Below are 16086 nucleotides of genomic sequence, written 5' to 3'. Positions count from 1 at the left end.
CTGCTAACCAAAAGGTCGGCAGTTCAAATCCACCAGCCACTCCTTGGAAACCCTATGGGGCAGTTCTACTTTGTCCTATAGGGTCACTATGAGTCAGAATCAACTCAATGGCAACGGGTTAGACTGTGAGAGAATAAATTTCTCTTTGTTAAAGCCATCCACGCGAGCTATTTCTGTAATAGCAGCACTAGATAATTAAGACAGAATTTGGTACTGGAGTGGGGTGCTGCTCAAACAGATACCTGAAGTGTGGAAGTGGTTTTGAAACTGAATGGATAGAGGCTGGAAGAGTTTTAAAGTGGCTAATAGTAAAAGCCTTGATTGCCTTGAAGAGACCATTGATGGAATTATGGACATGAGGCAATTCTGGTGAGGACTCAGAAGGAAGTGAGGTGAGAAATGGCAGCAGCAGAGAAACAGCAGCAGCAGCACCAGGAGACCAGCATGAGACAGCACTGGAGCCACCAGAGACAGAAAGCCTTCCCCTGGAGCCAGCACCCTGAATTCGGACTTTTAGCCTCCTAGACTGTGAGAGAATAAACTTCTGTTTGTTGAAGCCATTCACTTGTGTATTTCTGTTACAGCAGCACTAGATGACTAAGACAGATCCCCACAAAGAAGGGGCCTCTGTCTGACATCTGTGGCCACCCAAGGGCTTTTGGGCAGGGCAGGCTGGTCAGGCTCAGCACAGGGAGGGGTGGCACTGAAATGCCTGAGCAAGGAAATCAGGGCCCTCACAGCAAGATGGTTTCGAGGATTACCGCCACCTCCTACCACCCCTGAGTTCAGCTCCTCAGGCTCTCAGACCGTCAACCAGGGGCCTCTCCAGCCCAGCTCATCCAGGCCTGCTCCAGCAATGGCGGTCACAACCTGTACCGGGACACACCCCAGGCTGCCACCTGGCTGGGTCACTGGCTTAAGACTTGCTTCTTCCCCCAGGGTGTTTGGACAAATGATATCGTTAATGTACACAGTTTCTCTCCCTGTAAAATGGGAATAACCGAGAACACCCACTGCAGAGGTTCTTTTGAGGGTTAGATGAGATGGTGCCTGAAAGCGGCAGCCATATGGCACTTCTGAGATAAGGCTATGAAAGACTGCAGCTTTACTTCTGGTCCCTCCCTGAGGGGAAGCCACACTCATGAGCAGCCCAACAGAGGAGCTGGTGTTGAGAACTGCAGGCTCCGGCCAACAGTCATGTGAGTGAGTGGGCTTGGAAGCAGATTCCCCAGATCCAGTAAAGCCCCAGATAACTGCAGCCCTGGCCGACAGCTTGACAGCAACCTCCCGGGAGACCCTGAGAAAAAACCACGCAGCTAAGCTGCTCCCCTGCTCCTGACCCTCAGAAAACTGTGTGAGATAATACATAGGTGTTGTTTTAAGCTAAATTTGGGATAACTTATCATGCAGCAGTAAGGACTTCTTGGAGCATTTAATATGCTAATGCAAATCTCCAAGAAAGAAGATACACAATGTAGCCTTCCCACATTTATCTGGTCAAGGAGGTCCTCTTTCTTGAGCATATTCCGAAGGAAACTCAGATCTAATGACACAGCTCTGGCCCTACAATGAGATGTCACTTCTTTGACTTTGTCTCGAGAACTAGTCATTTACTCTTTCAGAGTCTCAACTTTTCCCTTCTGTAAAGTAGAAGCAAACCACCTGCCTTCACTTCCCTCCCTGCCTGGGCCTGAATACAGCCCCGACGGGCAGGTTCTCAGCTGCTTGGTGGTGGGGTGAGGGTGGGAGGTGGTGGAGGAGGGAGCCTGTCTAGATCCCAGGAGGAGCCTCCCCTTGGGGCTCAGGTGGGTTCTACAGGTGGTAAGTGGGCCCAAGGCCCATTATCTATTTTTCTTCCTCAGGCCAGCTCCCCAAAACGGTGAGGAATAGTGGTGTCTTCTAGCTATTTGTATAGCTCAGAGATGAGGGGCAGGGCCTGTGCCTTCCCCATCAGACTGGGAGCCCCTCCAGGGCAGGGCCTGTGCCTCCCCATCAGACTGGGAGCCCCTCCAGGGCAGGGCCTGTGCCTCCGCATCAGACTGGGGGAGCTTGTCCAGGATTGATGGCCCAGGTACCTCTCATCCTATGGACACACCGCAGCCATGGGGAGGAAGGATCAACAGAAACTTCTCTGGCCTTAAGGGGAAACATATGTCCTTCCTTCCTTTTCAATTCATTCTTTACCCAGTAAAAGACTGAAATCCACTTTCAGGGTGCCTGATGGGTTAGCAACCCACTGAAGCTCGGCAGGTCCCTCTTTATAAAAAGAAGACAGTTAAAAAAAAAAAAATCTATAATGCAAATACTTTATTATCAACGAGTGACTGGTATTAGCTTTTTGTCTGGGTATTAATATTTCAGAAACCATACACCAAACCCAGGCTTTCCCACCTAGCTCTGCTGTATCATTTTCTTAAAAAATAAAAATAAAGAAGAGGAAGGAGAAAAAGAAAATATATCTGTATTGAAAGAATTATAAGCCAAAGTGCGTCTTGTTTTGTCCATATACACACATTGCACCATACATAAATAATTACATTGTAAAAATGACTCCATAATTACAAGTATAATATATATTTCCATATAATATATAAAACTTTATATTAAATCTAGGTAGATGATATTTGGGGGGTTTCCTCAGCGGGAGCCGTGTCTCTGGGCGCGGCCCTTCCTGCGGCAGGCACACAGTGGTGGCTGCCCGCCGTGCCTGGCCCCGGGCACACGGCCGTCGCCTCCGCAGCCGCCGCTATCTGTGGTTGCTGAGGAGGATCTCGAGCCAGCAGGGACAGGAGGTGATGAACTGCCGGGAGTAGCAGGGCCCCCAGCCCTTGGCAAAGCTGATGCGGACGCTGTTGGGGTCGTAGGGGCCGTCGGCGGCATCGGGCTCAGGCCCGTGCTGGAGCAGACCCGAACGCTCAAAGTCGAACACCTTGATGGAGTAGCCCGGTGGCACCTTACGCACGACGAGGGCGCGGCCGCCGGGCGCGTCCAGCGTCGGGGAGTTGACAAAGATGGGGTGCTCACCCCGGTTGTAGGCCCACACGCCATCGGGCTCCTTGCTGAGCAGGATGCCGAAGCCGATCTTGCTGCGCGTTCGCTGCACCGACTCACTGCGCTGCTCCAGGTTGAGCTGGCCCAGGCAGAAGCCGCTGCCCTGAGGTAGGTCATAGAAGATGCTGACGGCCTGGTCGTACACCGCGTAGAGGCGGCCCACTCGCGTCCGGTGCTCCCAGTACGCCACGCTGCACCAGTGGCTCGGCTTCGTGGCATCGGGAGACATGCTGGCGTCTGCAGAGGAAGCGCAGGGCCGTTACTTGGGGTAGGGAGGTGGGCGCTGCAGCCTGGAAAGTGGGGGCTGCAATAGGCACGCGAGCACCTACTGTGTGCCAGGCTATCCTCAAGAAATTTAAGGCACAAGAGAGCTCTCTCCCCCTCTCGCTCACGAACACACACAACCTCACGCAAAGGAGAAACAAATGTTACGAACCTACCGTGTGCAAGGTAAGACACCTACTGTGTGCTAGGTACTGTGGATGCTCATCCAGTCCCCTGCCCACAGGAATTTCACAAGCCAGCAGGAAAGAGAGTGCAGACAGATACATACTCACACACACTGACAGGAGGGACTAAATGCTGAGCACCAACAACATCCCAGGCACTGTACACTCTATTCTTGTAAGCACTTGGCCCTCATGAATACTCTAAGGATGAGACTCAGCAACCTTCCCAAGGTCACACAGCTAGTGAGGAGCAGAGGCAGGATTTGAACCCAGTCAGTCTAAGCTTCAACCTGACTAGAGTTATAAGGTTAAATGGTTGTTGTTAGGTGCCGTCGAGTTGATTTTGACTCATTGTGACCCCATGTGACAGAGCAGAACCACCCCATAGGGTTTTCTAGGCTGTAATCTTTATGGGAGGAGGTCTTTCTTCCCCAGAGCCACTGGGTGGGTTTGAACTGCCAACCTTTCGGTTAGCAGCTGAGCACTTAAAAATTGCACCACCAGGGCTCCTTCAGGGTTAAACTCTTAGGGGGACAAACCACCTCTTGGCGGTGACTCAAGGATAGGAAGCGGGGAGGAGAGCTGGCCCCCAGGGTCCCTTCCAGCCCAGAATTGTGGGATTTCTGTGGTAGCCTTGTTATATATAAATAAGGCCGCCCCACTGCTCCCAGCCTCAGCTCTGAACATTTCGCTGAGTCTCGCAGTGCCCCCTGAGCACACTGTCTTGGCAGGAAATAAAAGTTTTCACCAGAACTGCAGCCACCTCAGAGAGACAAGGAGCTGAGGGTCTCTAAGAGCTACAAAAAATTGCTCTCCAAGGGGCTTTGGAGTTTGCCAGCTTTGTGAGGTGTGTGCTGTCCCTCTCTCTGAGCCTCAGTCTCCCCACTGTACAGGAAAGGCATGGCCTGGATGATGACTGGAACCCCTTCCCACTCCAACTAGGGGCGCCTCTGTGTGTCTGAGGAGTTTAAGACCAGGCTTATGACCAAACACAGGCCGGGGCCCTCCTGAAGGGAGGCCTCCTCCCCATCTCACATGTGGACAGCTTGTCAGAGTCTAAACCTCTGACACTGGTCCTCTGAGAGGCAGGCAGGCACCCATGGTGGCGCAGTGAGGCGGTGGCCCAGCGAGGCGGTGGCCCTACAAAGTGACGTGATTTACCATGCCTGTTCCCAACCACGCCTCTGCCTGGGAGACCTCTCAGAGGGAGGCACTGCTCTGAGTCGGCTGAGAACAAAGCAAAGCACTTTATGGCGCAGCTTCTCCAAGGGAAACTGATCAAAGTCCAGCCAAACCCGAGGGAGAACCACTTCTCACAACTTCATCTGGGAGCCTGGGTGAGGGCAGCTCTGTCAGCCTTCAGCCCAGCTCTGCCTAGAAGCCCTGCAGAAGCTGGCTGACAGGCCCCGCCTAGGACCTAGCAGGAAAATGACGGCATGGAGCATGGAGCATGGAGCCAGGGAGGGGCCCCCAGATGCTGCGGCCTTGGGTTGGGCACGGGCTTGATGGACATGGCTTTGTCCTCGGCCTGGCGTTGGGGTTCCAGCCACAGGTCCCTAGGCCTGCTGGGGGAGTCCAAGTCCTCACACCAGCCCTGGAGGACACATCATTTTGCCTCACAGTCTCCATCCAGCCCCCTCACGGTTCCACTGGGGGTCAGGAGGGGAGATGAAGAGACCTTACTCCCAGCCCTTGACTGACTGGCCAGGCATAGAGACAGCTCTAGCTCATAGCAGGTGACCAGGTTGTGGGCACTAGGCCAGTCCCAGCAGGTAGGCATCCCGGAACAGCCCAATGATCCTGAGCTCCAACCCCTCGAGCCCTTGCGCCCTCTCCACCATCTCCTGGCACCCGAGGGCCAGGAAGGCAGCACCGTGCTGGCCTGGCCGTAGCACTCCAGCACCAACCCTCTTCACCAACCAGTGGGAACTCCTTTAGTGTGAAAGGTGCAGCGAGGGGGGCAAAGAAGCTGTGTCGGAGTATCCTGGGAGATGGGCGGGCAACAGGCATCACTGAACACCGTCTATGAGCGAGGCACAACCACCACAAGGGAGGTACTCTTATCAACCCCATTTTACAGGTGAGGAAACTGAGGCCCAAGGAGGTGCCATAACTGGCCCAGGCTACATAGTAAGTGCTGGGCAGGCGCCTCCTTTCTCTAAGCCTCAGTTTCCCTGTCTAAAAGCTTGACTTGCTCTCGTGGTCTATGAGTCCCAGAGGTGCTTACCCATCAGCTGGAGAGACTCCCTCCCCCACTAACCGTCCCCACCCCGAGGACTCCACTGTCTTCTTTGCTCCTGTAACAGAGCAGGCTCAGAGAGCACCACCCAGCCATAAAGTGCTGCCTGTGGTGGAGCCACCGTACAGTAAAAGGAAAGAAGCAGTGAGCAATTAGAGTATCCGGGTAATGGGACTGGGAGGATGGCGATTCCTTCTTTCCCAGCTCCCAGAGGCTTTTCAATGCGAGGCCAGGTGGGCCGGCCTGTCCCCCTCCTCAACTCCTCCCATCCCGGGCCAAACCCACTCATCAAGGCCTGTGTCCCCAGCCTTTCCCTACTGCCCCTCACAGGAATGGTGCTCGGTGGTTGGGGACGAACCCCCCAGAGCTGCTCTGGAGCCCAGCCTGCTCCAGCTGACTGGCTCCAGGACAATGCCTGGGACAGGCCTCATCCCCTGGAGCCCTGTGGTTGAGCAGACTGGGCAACACCTCACGAGGCCTGGGCCCCTAGCCAAGTCTTCCGAATTCCAGGAGACAGACTGCTGCCTCTGGGAAGCCCTTGCTGACCTCTCCCCATCCCGGGGCGCCTCCAGCCTCAACTGCATCTGCCTCCCGTGGCCTGGGCAGGTGCCTGTGCCATTAGCCAGTGCCCCGGGCAGGTCTGACTGTTTTACCTGGTCCTCTCTATCTAGAAGGCTGCGTCTATCTCTAGGACACTCGGAACAGGCTGAAAGGGAAAACTAAAACAAAACCAAAAACAAACCCAATGCCATCGAGTCGATTCCAACTCACGGCAACCCCATGTAAAAGGGAAGTGGCAAGTAAAATACATCCCAAGTGTCTGCACACTCCTCCTGTCCCCTATTCAAATCCTGCCCGGCAGGTGGGGCTGATGGCTCAGGGAGCCCTTGGCAGCACCCCTGGAAACTGCACCACCCCACACCCTGCCAGGGCGGTGAAGAGGTAGCGGGTTAGGACACAGGCCCCATGTCTGATCCTGAGAGTGAATAAGTGAGCAGGCGAGCCCCCACGCCCACACTTGTGGCCTCCCCACCCCACCAGCCCTGAGGGTCTTGGGGCTCTGGAGCTTGGAGAACTCTACCTCCGCCCCCAATTCATCTTGCCCAGGAGGGCACAACATTTTGGGCTTTCACAAGCCAATATGTTTTTTAAAAGGCAGTGGTGGTAATGACAGAATTACCATTGCTTTATTTTGTTATGTAGAGACTTATTAAAAACCCCAATATCATCTACTCTCAGTATCACAGGAGGGTGATTTGACACCAACAAAATACGTAGGCCCAAATCAGAAATTTAAAACTTAAGAAATTTAGATTACAAAAAGTTGTCTACCCACTAGGATACCTATTATCAGAAAAACGGAAATTGACAAGTGTTGGCAAGGATGCGAAGAAATCAGAATCCGCGTGTGTTGCTGGTGGGAATGTAAAATGTAAAATGATGCAGCCGCTGTGGAAAACAGCTTGGCAGTTCCTCAAAAAGTTAAACACAGAATTAGCATATGACCCAGCAATTCACTCCTAGGCATGTACCCAAAAGAATTGAAAGCAGGAACACAAACATATACTTATCCACCAATGTTCATTGCAGCACTATTCACAATAGCCAGAAGGTGAAACAATCTACATGTCCATCAATGGATAAACAAAATGTGGTACATACGTATAATGGAATATTACTCAGCCATAAAGAGAAATGAAGTTCTGATATATGCTACAACATGGATGAACCTAGAAATCATTATGCTGAGTGAAATAAGTTAGTCACAAAAGGACAAATATTGTATGATCCCCCTTATATGAAAGATCCAGAATAGGCAAATGCATAGAGACCAATGTTTATTAGTGGTTACCAGGGGCTGGGGGAGAGGGAAATGGGCAGTTATTTATTCTTGGAGGGGCACTGAGTTTTTGTTAAGGGTGATGAAAAAAAAATCAGAAATGGATAGTGGTGATGGTTATACAACATGGTGAATGTAATTAAGGTCAATGAATTGTACACATAAAAAAGGTTAAAACCGCAAATGTTTTGTTATATATATTTTACCACACACACACATAATTTTTTCTAGCTTGTCTTTGGTTCTTCCAATGAAAACTTAGTCCTGAGACTGGCCTGTGAGAAACACTAATGAAGTCCAATGTCCTCGTGCCCCAAAGATGGTGGCCTGGGGGATGCACAGTGACTTCACCACAGATACATAGTAGTAGGTGGTAGAACTGGGACCAGAACTTGAGACCCTGGAATTCTAACCCAGAGCTTGTCACATGATCCAAATGGTTTCACAGTGAGACAGACCTAACAAGGCTGTCACCACTGACTGGATGTGTGGCATGGATGAGCCCCTGAATATCTCCAAGCCCTAGTTTCCCCTTCTGTGAAATGGAGCCATTGGTAATTGAATGCCTCACTCACACAGTCCATCTTTGGATTTTCTGGGAACTCTGGCAGATCAATTAGGTGCAGAAAGAAGGGAGTTGTCTGTTGATTGGTTCCAGCCCTGTTCTTACCCTTCAAAGGCCAGGGCTCAGAGGGTCACCACCATGGGGAGTTTCAATAGGATGCTGGACAGCAATGCCCTTTGCAAATTGTACAGCACTTTACAAATGTTTAGTTCCTAGCCTGGTACCTGAGGTGAGAAGAGGTGCTAAGTGAAGGAATGAAGGGAAGAAGAAATGAATCACTGAAAGTCTGGAACAGAGGTGAGGCCGAGCAGGGCTCCGTGCACATGCCACGTGGATTGCACGCCGCGTGGACCATGCAAGCTGACGCACTACCTCAAGTGAGAAGCCCCAGCACCGGGCAGGCACCACGAACCCAGGTCCCTCAGCACTTCCCACAGCTGCAGGGCTACCCTCCACCCCATGCCTCTTGTCTGTTGTCTGGGTTGTCACTCAGGGTGCAAGGGGACAGTCTCTTACAGATCCTTTTCTCCTCGTGGCTCCAAGGCTGTGGTCCTGCTATCTCCCACAGCCATCAGCCTAATTAGGAACCAGTTCCTTAATTGCAAATAAATACCGGGGAGTCAGACCCGAGTGAGCAACATCAAAGATGACCGCGCTCTGACCGAAACTTCTGCTCAGTACCCCCTGCTCGGGGCCTGGCCTAGTTCCCAGCCAGACTCTGGGTCCAGGCGGGGAGGACTCCAGGGCGGGAGGACAGGAACGATGCAGTCTCGTGCTGTGTCTGGAGTAGACCTGGCAGGACAGCGCTAGCCTGGGGGGAATCAGGAGATCTGCCTCCTGGCCCTAACTGGGTAAGTCATCCCTTCTCTCCTGGCCTCAGTCTTCCCAGCTGAACCATGACATCATCCCTTTCCCCAGCTCTCAATTTCTGTATTTGGTGACTGTTTACAGCAGTTGTAGTCATAATCACCAAAAGCCAGAAAGAGCTCAGATGTCCCTCAGGAGGCTGGATAAGCAAAAATAAGGTGCACCTAGACAACGGAATACTACTCACCAAGAAAAAGGAACGAACTATTGAGACACACAATGTGGACAAATCTCAAATGATGTTTCGTGAAAGAAGCCAGACACACCAGAGGATATGCTGTTTGTTTCCCTTTATATGAAATTCTTGAACATGCAAAACAAATCTCTGGTGATAGAAATCAGAACAGTGACTACCTCTAGGGAGGCGTGGGGGGGGTGGTGTTTGCAAGAAAGGGGCCGGAGGGAACTTTCTGGGGTGATGAAAATCTTGATTGGCGTGATGGTTACTCAGGTGTACACATTGACAAAAGTCCTGACCCTGGGTGATATAAACAGTTAACGCACTCAGCTGCTAACTGAAAGGTAAGTGGTTTGAGTCCACCCAGAGGGGCCTTGGAAGAAAAGCCTGATGATCTACTTCCAAAAAATCAGCCTTGAAAACCCTATGGGAGCAGTTCTGCTCTGACACACAAGGGTTGCCATGGGTTGGAATCGACCTGATGATAACTGGTCATACACTTAAGAGCTGTGCACGTCACTGTATGTATTTTACCTTGAAATTTTTTTACAAAATAAAGTGGGAAGGTGCTGCTAGGCCAGCTCCCTGTGGCTGTCCTGGAGTGGACTCAGCAGAGCTCCACGGTAGCCCAGGGGACAGTATCTGGGCCAGGCAGGGGTGGCCCACCCTCCTGGTGGCACCTACATTCCTGCCACCAGAGGGCGGTGTGACGCCCACGGCAGAAGGAGGAAACTTGGCCCCAACAATAGGCCCTCTCCCCATGCCCAGGAGCCAGCCCCTGGCCAAGGATTGGAATTCCTTCCTCCTGGCCTCTCTGCCCAGTGAGGGGTGCTGGGAACCCAACATATAATTTTGTGGGGGTGCCGGGGCACCAAGGGGCTGACTGCAGTCTGGGGGAGGCAGGGGGAGCTGAAGTCCCAAGAAAAGCCTTTAGCTTCTTCGAATCAGCAGTTTTCTGTCAAAACAAAGGGCAGGAGCGTTCCTGCATGCTCCCCTGTGGGCCGTGTGCTCCAAAAGCCTGAGCACATGCATGCCGCTTGTTTTCCTGGTGCTCCCCCTTTCCTTTTGGCCAAAGTGCCCTGGACTCTGCCTGGGCAGAGGAGTTCTGAAAGGAACCAGAAATGTGCTCAGATTAATGTCTCTATCTCTTGGACCCAAAGGGATCTAGACTCAAGGCTTAAGCATTCGCTAGAGGCCCAGCCCCAGGTGCTCCTCCATGTTCAAAGCCTTGGCTGCTGCTTCATACCCACTTGGGCCACAGCGGTGTCCCCCCATCCTGGGCCAGATGGAAAGAGCCAACCGAGCCTCAAGCCCAGACCCTGAGCTTGCTCAGCCACCCACCAATGAGCATGAAGGAAAGGCACAGACCCAGACCCCCGAGAGAGAGCTGGAAGAGACTCAGACGCCCAGAGAGGTTAAGTGACTTGTCCAGGGTAACCCAGCAAGTTGGTGGCAGAGCCAGAATCACCTTTTCACAGGGCTGTGCCTGGGGCCTCCTGCCCTCCTGGAAACTCCTTTCCTCTTGTCCCCTGTCATGCCTGTGGCTTCAAGTTCCCATCCAACTGGCAGCTTTTTCATCTGCTGCTCCCAGGCCTGGGAGTAATTATGTGGCCCTGCATCTGGTTAACCTAACACCCCTTTAAAAGCCCTGTTTGCCCATTAGATAAGTAGTTTTTGTTATCAAACGGGAGAGAAAAGGAGTTTACACTTAGCCCTCCTTTGTCATTTTAAGCTGCAGAAATGGCTTCAGGTTTTGCAGCAAGCCCAGAGATGCAGCATTAATTAGAGGCTTTTTTTCCCTTTGTTAAGGGAGGGGGAGGCCAGTCCCTTACCCGCTGGCTCTGGCAGTAAAAGCAGAGAAGGAATGTGTGCAGGGCCACGTTAATGGTCAACAGCTTAGAGCGAGGCTCTCTGCTGCACTCCTTCCAACAGCAAGGGCTCAGCTGACAGGAGTTTCCTCTTATTCCCACCCACCGCCCCTCCCCACCCCCACCTCAACTCCAGCACCTTTGGCTCCTGGAGGAAGCTGGGCTTCCAAGAGGAAGTTCCTAATCGGTCATTACATCACGGGCAGTCCGGCCACCACAGCAGTCTGCCCGCGGCCGACCTCACAGGCTCCTTCGGCTGCTGGGGCCAGGACTGCACTCACCACCACCCTCCAAGACAACTGCTCAGCTGCTCGGTGTTTTACAGGGGAGGGCAACGGGAGCAGGGAGGCAGAGCCATAGCAAGACAGGAGGAGAGGCTGGGACACCGCGCAGTCCACATGGCCTAAATTCACGATTTTACAGATGCAAAAACTGAGGCCCAAGAGGGCAAGACTTGCCAAGGTCACCGCGGAAATTAGCGATCAGGTCAGCTGTCTCCTGCATGGGGGCGGGGAGGGTTAAGGCACAGGCTCTGGAGCAAAGCTGCCTGGGTGTGAATCCCAGCTCTGCCACTTAGCAGCTGTGAGATCTTGGGCAAGTGACTTCACCTCTCTGGGCCTCAGTTTCCTAATCTGTAAAATGAGGATGCACTAAGTGGCTACTTCATAGCTCAAAACCAAACCCATTGTCATCGAGTCGACTCTGACTCATAGCGCCCCTATAGGACAGAGTAGAACTGCCCCACAGGGTTTCCAAGGCTGTAAATCTTTACGGAAGCAGGTTGCCACATCTTTCTCCCATGAAGCAGCTGTTGGGTTCAAACTGCTGACCTTTTAGTTAGCAGCTGAGTGCTTTAACCAGCACACCACCAGGGCTCCTTAGCTCAAAATAAGCACTCCATAAATAACGACTATTATTATTATTGTTGTTGCTGTTGTTGGTTGCTGTCAAGTCGATTATGGCTCCTGATAACCCATGTGTGCAGAGTAGAAGGGCTCCGTAAGGTTTTCAAGACTGTGACCTTTCGGAAGCAGTTGGCCAGGCCTTACTTCCAAGGCACCTCTGGGTGGGTTTGCACCACCAACCTTTCAGTATAATAGTTTAGGGCTTAACCATTTGTGCCACCCATCATTATTACTACTATGCAGTGTTATCTATATATATTATTATATATATATATACATAATATATTATTTGTATAAATTCTTTAATAGATTGACTAATGCTGTATAGTTCATAAGGCTATTCATAATGCCTTCAAAGACAAGGTGTGCCAGTGGAACTGAGAATCAAGGGGAAATAATAATCAAAGCCAGCCCACATTTACCAGTGCCAGGCAGGGTATGAGGAGCTTTAAATGCACTAACTCAACAGACTGCTGGTCTGCTCAATCATTTCCATTTTAAGATGAGGAAGCTGAGGCCTGAAGTCAGGTAAGTCCTCCAAAGTCATCCCCTAGGAAGTGGCAGAGTTGGGATTTGAACTCAAGTCTATCTAGGCTTGGAGACAGGGGACTGTTTGCATGACTACCAAGGTAGCAACCTGGGGGCTGCAAAACCCTGGGGGGATTGTGGGTAACTGCACAGGGACGGTGACACCATAACCCAGCCACATCGCCTCCAAGCTGTCACGGGGAGCGGGGGAGGCTCTAGGAAAGACTGGATGTTAAAGGGGTCCTTGGAAGTGGCAGTACTGCCCTACCACACGCTGCCCACCTTGCCAGGAGGCTGGTGAGTTTTTCCAAATAACATGCCTTACAACAGCTGTCTGTGACCCCAGGCAGCTCTGCACACACAGACACTTCTCTGGTTAAATGTAGTTTCTCCCGTCCCTCCAAAACACAAACACAAACACAAGGGCTTTCTAGATGTTCTACAATATGAACACTGATCTTGGGAAGGGGCTGCCAGCCCTGGAGGCTGGGAGGTACTGGGTGCTCTGTGCTCTTCACGTTACCCCCTTTTGAACTTCATAAAACAAGGAGGCGGATCATCCCTTCTTAGAGGACAGCCCCAGGGTCCAAGTGCCACCCAGCAAGGCAGCTCTGGAATCCCCACCGGGCCGAATCTGACTTCTGTCTCTCTGCTGGGCCCCTCCTGATGCCTCATCGGCTCCCTCTGCTCTTTTGGGTGGTCCTCAGAGCCACTCGCCCCAGGAGGGGTCTAGCAGAGGTTGGGAGTGTAAGGACAGTCAGCAGCTGCCTGGCTGGGCCGTAAATGCCCTTCTTGGGGGAGAGGCCTGCTTGTTCCTGCAGAAGGGCCTTTCTTTCAGCCCCAGTGCCTTGACCCCAGCCTGATGGGCCCTGCATCTCCAGTGGAACAAATTGGCGGTCTGGGCTGCGATGGGTTAGGTTTCCATTCTTTTATCTCGTGCGGTATTCAAACAAATCCTGAAAAAACTAACTCACCCTGCAACCCAGACATAAAACAAGCTTTCCTCGGCCCCTAATACGCAGGCCTGTTCAGTGTCTCACACACACACAGTTCCCCAGAAGCTATTAGGACCTACCACTCTGGTGGGCAAGGGGGACCCGCCAGAGGAGGAAACCCGGGGCTCCGCTTCCGCCAGCATCTGTCTGTCTCCAGCACTCCCACCTCTGCCACCAAGCCCTGCGCCCTGCAGGACACAGTCTCCTGCCAGGCAAGATTGTTCCGGGCTCCCTGGGCCCCAGGAGCAGTGGCGCCTCTCCCCAGGCCTCAGCACTCTGTGGTACAAGTTACCTTTTTAATGACACTCTGCAGGCAGCTATAACTTCTAAGAGCCACATTGAGGCTGGCGTCAGAGCTATCTTCTCCATCAAAGATTGATCGATCAGACTGCACACCAGAAAGGCTGGCGTTGTCCACCTGGCTGAGCCCCATCCTCGCCCTTTGCGAGTCACCAGTCCCCCCAATAACTGAAGCCTGATAAGAAAAAGACCCACAGGAAGCAAGAGATGGAACCTACTCAGACCCCCGGGGAGGGTCAGGGGACAAGTCCAGGTGGGAGAAGTCTGTCCGGGTGGGAAGGGGGGACAGTGAGAGTGTCTGAGAAGGGAGAGACAGGGACAAGCAGCTTATAAAATCAGCCCACATTTTGAAGAAGGAACCAGTTTCTGCAACAAGTCTCTGAACTTTGCTCCCACTCCAAGTCTTCTTTATTTTATCACAAAGTCAGACTCTGGAGTCTGTTTGTTTGTTTTCCTACCCAGAGACCACCCGCGGTGGGAAAGCCTAGCTTATCTTATTGCCCCTGGACAGAGTCTACGATAACACCATTTGTGCAAGGCAACGAAGCTGGTGCCTCGGTGCCCAGGAAAGAGGTGGCAGCTGTGAGACATGAAGGGGTCCCCAAATCCTTCTGCTAATGGCTGAATTCCTGAATTTATACGCAAGCTAGGCCCCCGCCCGATCTTCAGGGTTCTTGCTGTTAAGTCAGGGTGAGCTAGGCTTTTCATCTCGGGCTCTAAGTTCAACCCAACCCTGACTTCTCTGGTGAATCCAAACCCAGAGAACTGAATCGGCCCTTTGGGAGTAAAGATGGGGACAGCCTGGGCATGCTTCAGAGGTGCAGAGATGCTGCTCTGGGGCAGATAGATAGCTGTATGCTTCAAGGACACCCATCCCCAGGCACATTCCCTGCCCTGCAGGCTCCAGAGCAGGAGAATTCAGGACACCTCCATTTTTGTTTTACTTCCCAAATACAACTGGCATTTTATCTGCAAACCTCCTGCCTCAGACTTCTACCCGGACCAATATAAAGCCATCAAAGCAAAGGACCTAAACATCAGTCTGTCACTACTCTCAGCGCCAGGAACTCACGCTGATGGAGAAACGTTCCAGGGAATAACCCGTTGGACACCTACAGAGCCCCCCGCCCCCAAACAAAAAAACTCTTAACCAGTTGCTGTCCAGGTGATTCCGACTCATGGTGACCCCATGTGTTGCAGAGTAGAACTGTGCTCCTTAGGAGCTTCAAAGCTGTGACCTTTCAGAAGCAGATCACAAGGGCTTTCTTCTGAGGCACCTCTGGGTGTGTGTACAAACCACCAACATATCAGTTAGTTGAGTGCTTAACTGTTTGCACCACCCAGGGACCCCTAACTACAGCCCAAACCAAAACAAACCCATTGTCATCGAGTCAATTACGACTCATAGCAACCCTATGGGACAGAGTAGAACTGCCCCATAGGGTTTCCAAGGAGTGGCTAGTGGATTTGAACTGCTGATTTTTTGGCTGGCAGCAGAACACTGAACCACTGTGCCGCCAGGGCTCCACCTAGAGCCCAGGTCCCTCCAATTCCTGTGTCTTGAACCCTACTCTGTGCGTACCTGGTCCAGGCTGTTCTCGCTTGATCTGGAAGGCTCCCTGGGACCGCAGAGTGTCGTGGTGGAGTGGGAACCTGGTGCAAATCCTAACAGCTGTGTTACTGTGGGCAGGTGACTTTACCTCTCTGAGGACCATGCCTAGCTATACCATTTGTGGAACCCAGTGCAAAATGAAAATGCAGGGTTCCTTGTTCAAAACTGATCAAGAATTTCAAGATGGCAACAGCAAAGCATTAAATTAAGGGTTGGGGGAGCCTGGCTTCTGAGCACGGGACCCTGAATGACTGCACACGTCTCCCACCCATGAAGCTGATCCTGCTAAACGGTTTCCTTCACCATGCAGGGAATTTAATAGCTAACTCTGAGGGGTGCAGGGGTTTTAGTGAAATGCCTACCAACAGTAACGGGCACTCAATGAATATGAGTTTCCTCCCCCATTCCCCAACACTTATCAGAATCTTACTTACAAAAGACCCTGACATTACCTGCTTTGGAAAGTCCTCGGTCTGAACCGCACACCCCTCCCTCTGTGACAGCCCCTCGTACCCTCTAACTTACGTTGTCATCATGGAGACTACCTGTCTCCACCTCACTCACCTGGGAGCAGGCTGGCCTCATCTCTGCCCCCTTCCTCCTGGGGTCTGGCACAGGGCCCAACAAGGATCATGTGACCTTTGCAATCCAAATACACCTGCCGTGATTCACACAAAAGATGCAGTTTG

General features: G+C 52.1%; 1 protein-coding gene across 1 annotated transcript in view; it reads right to left on the bottom strand.

Moving 5' to 3' along the window:
- Positions 1-2283: 2283 nt before the first annotated feature.
- Positions 2284-16086, bottom strand: part of SMAD6 (SMAD family member 6) — an 85187-nt gene continuing 71384 nt past the window's right edge. The window contains exon 4 of the mRNA XM_012555087.1: positions 2284-3288. Coding sequence (XP_012410541.1) covers positions 2747-3288 — 542 coding nt within the window. The 3' untranslated portion in view covers positions 2284-2746. The remainder of the gene's footprint in view (positions 3289-16086) is intronic.

The sequence above is a fragment of the Trichechus manatus genome, unplaced genomic scaffold (genome assembly GCF_000243295.1).
Source record: "Trichechus manatus latirostris isolate Lorelei unplaced genomic scaffold, TriManLat1.0 scaffold00030, whole genome shotgun sequence".
Taxonomy (NCBI): domain Eukaryota; kingdom Metazoa; phylum Chordata; class Mammalia; order Sirenia; family Trichechidae; genus Trichechus; species Trichechus manatus.
The sequence above is the reverse complement of the archived record's forward strand: the minus strand, read 5'-3'. Positions and strand labels throughout refer to the sequence as shown.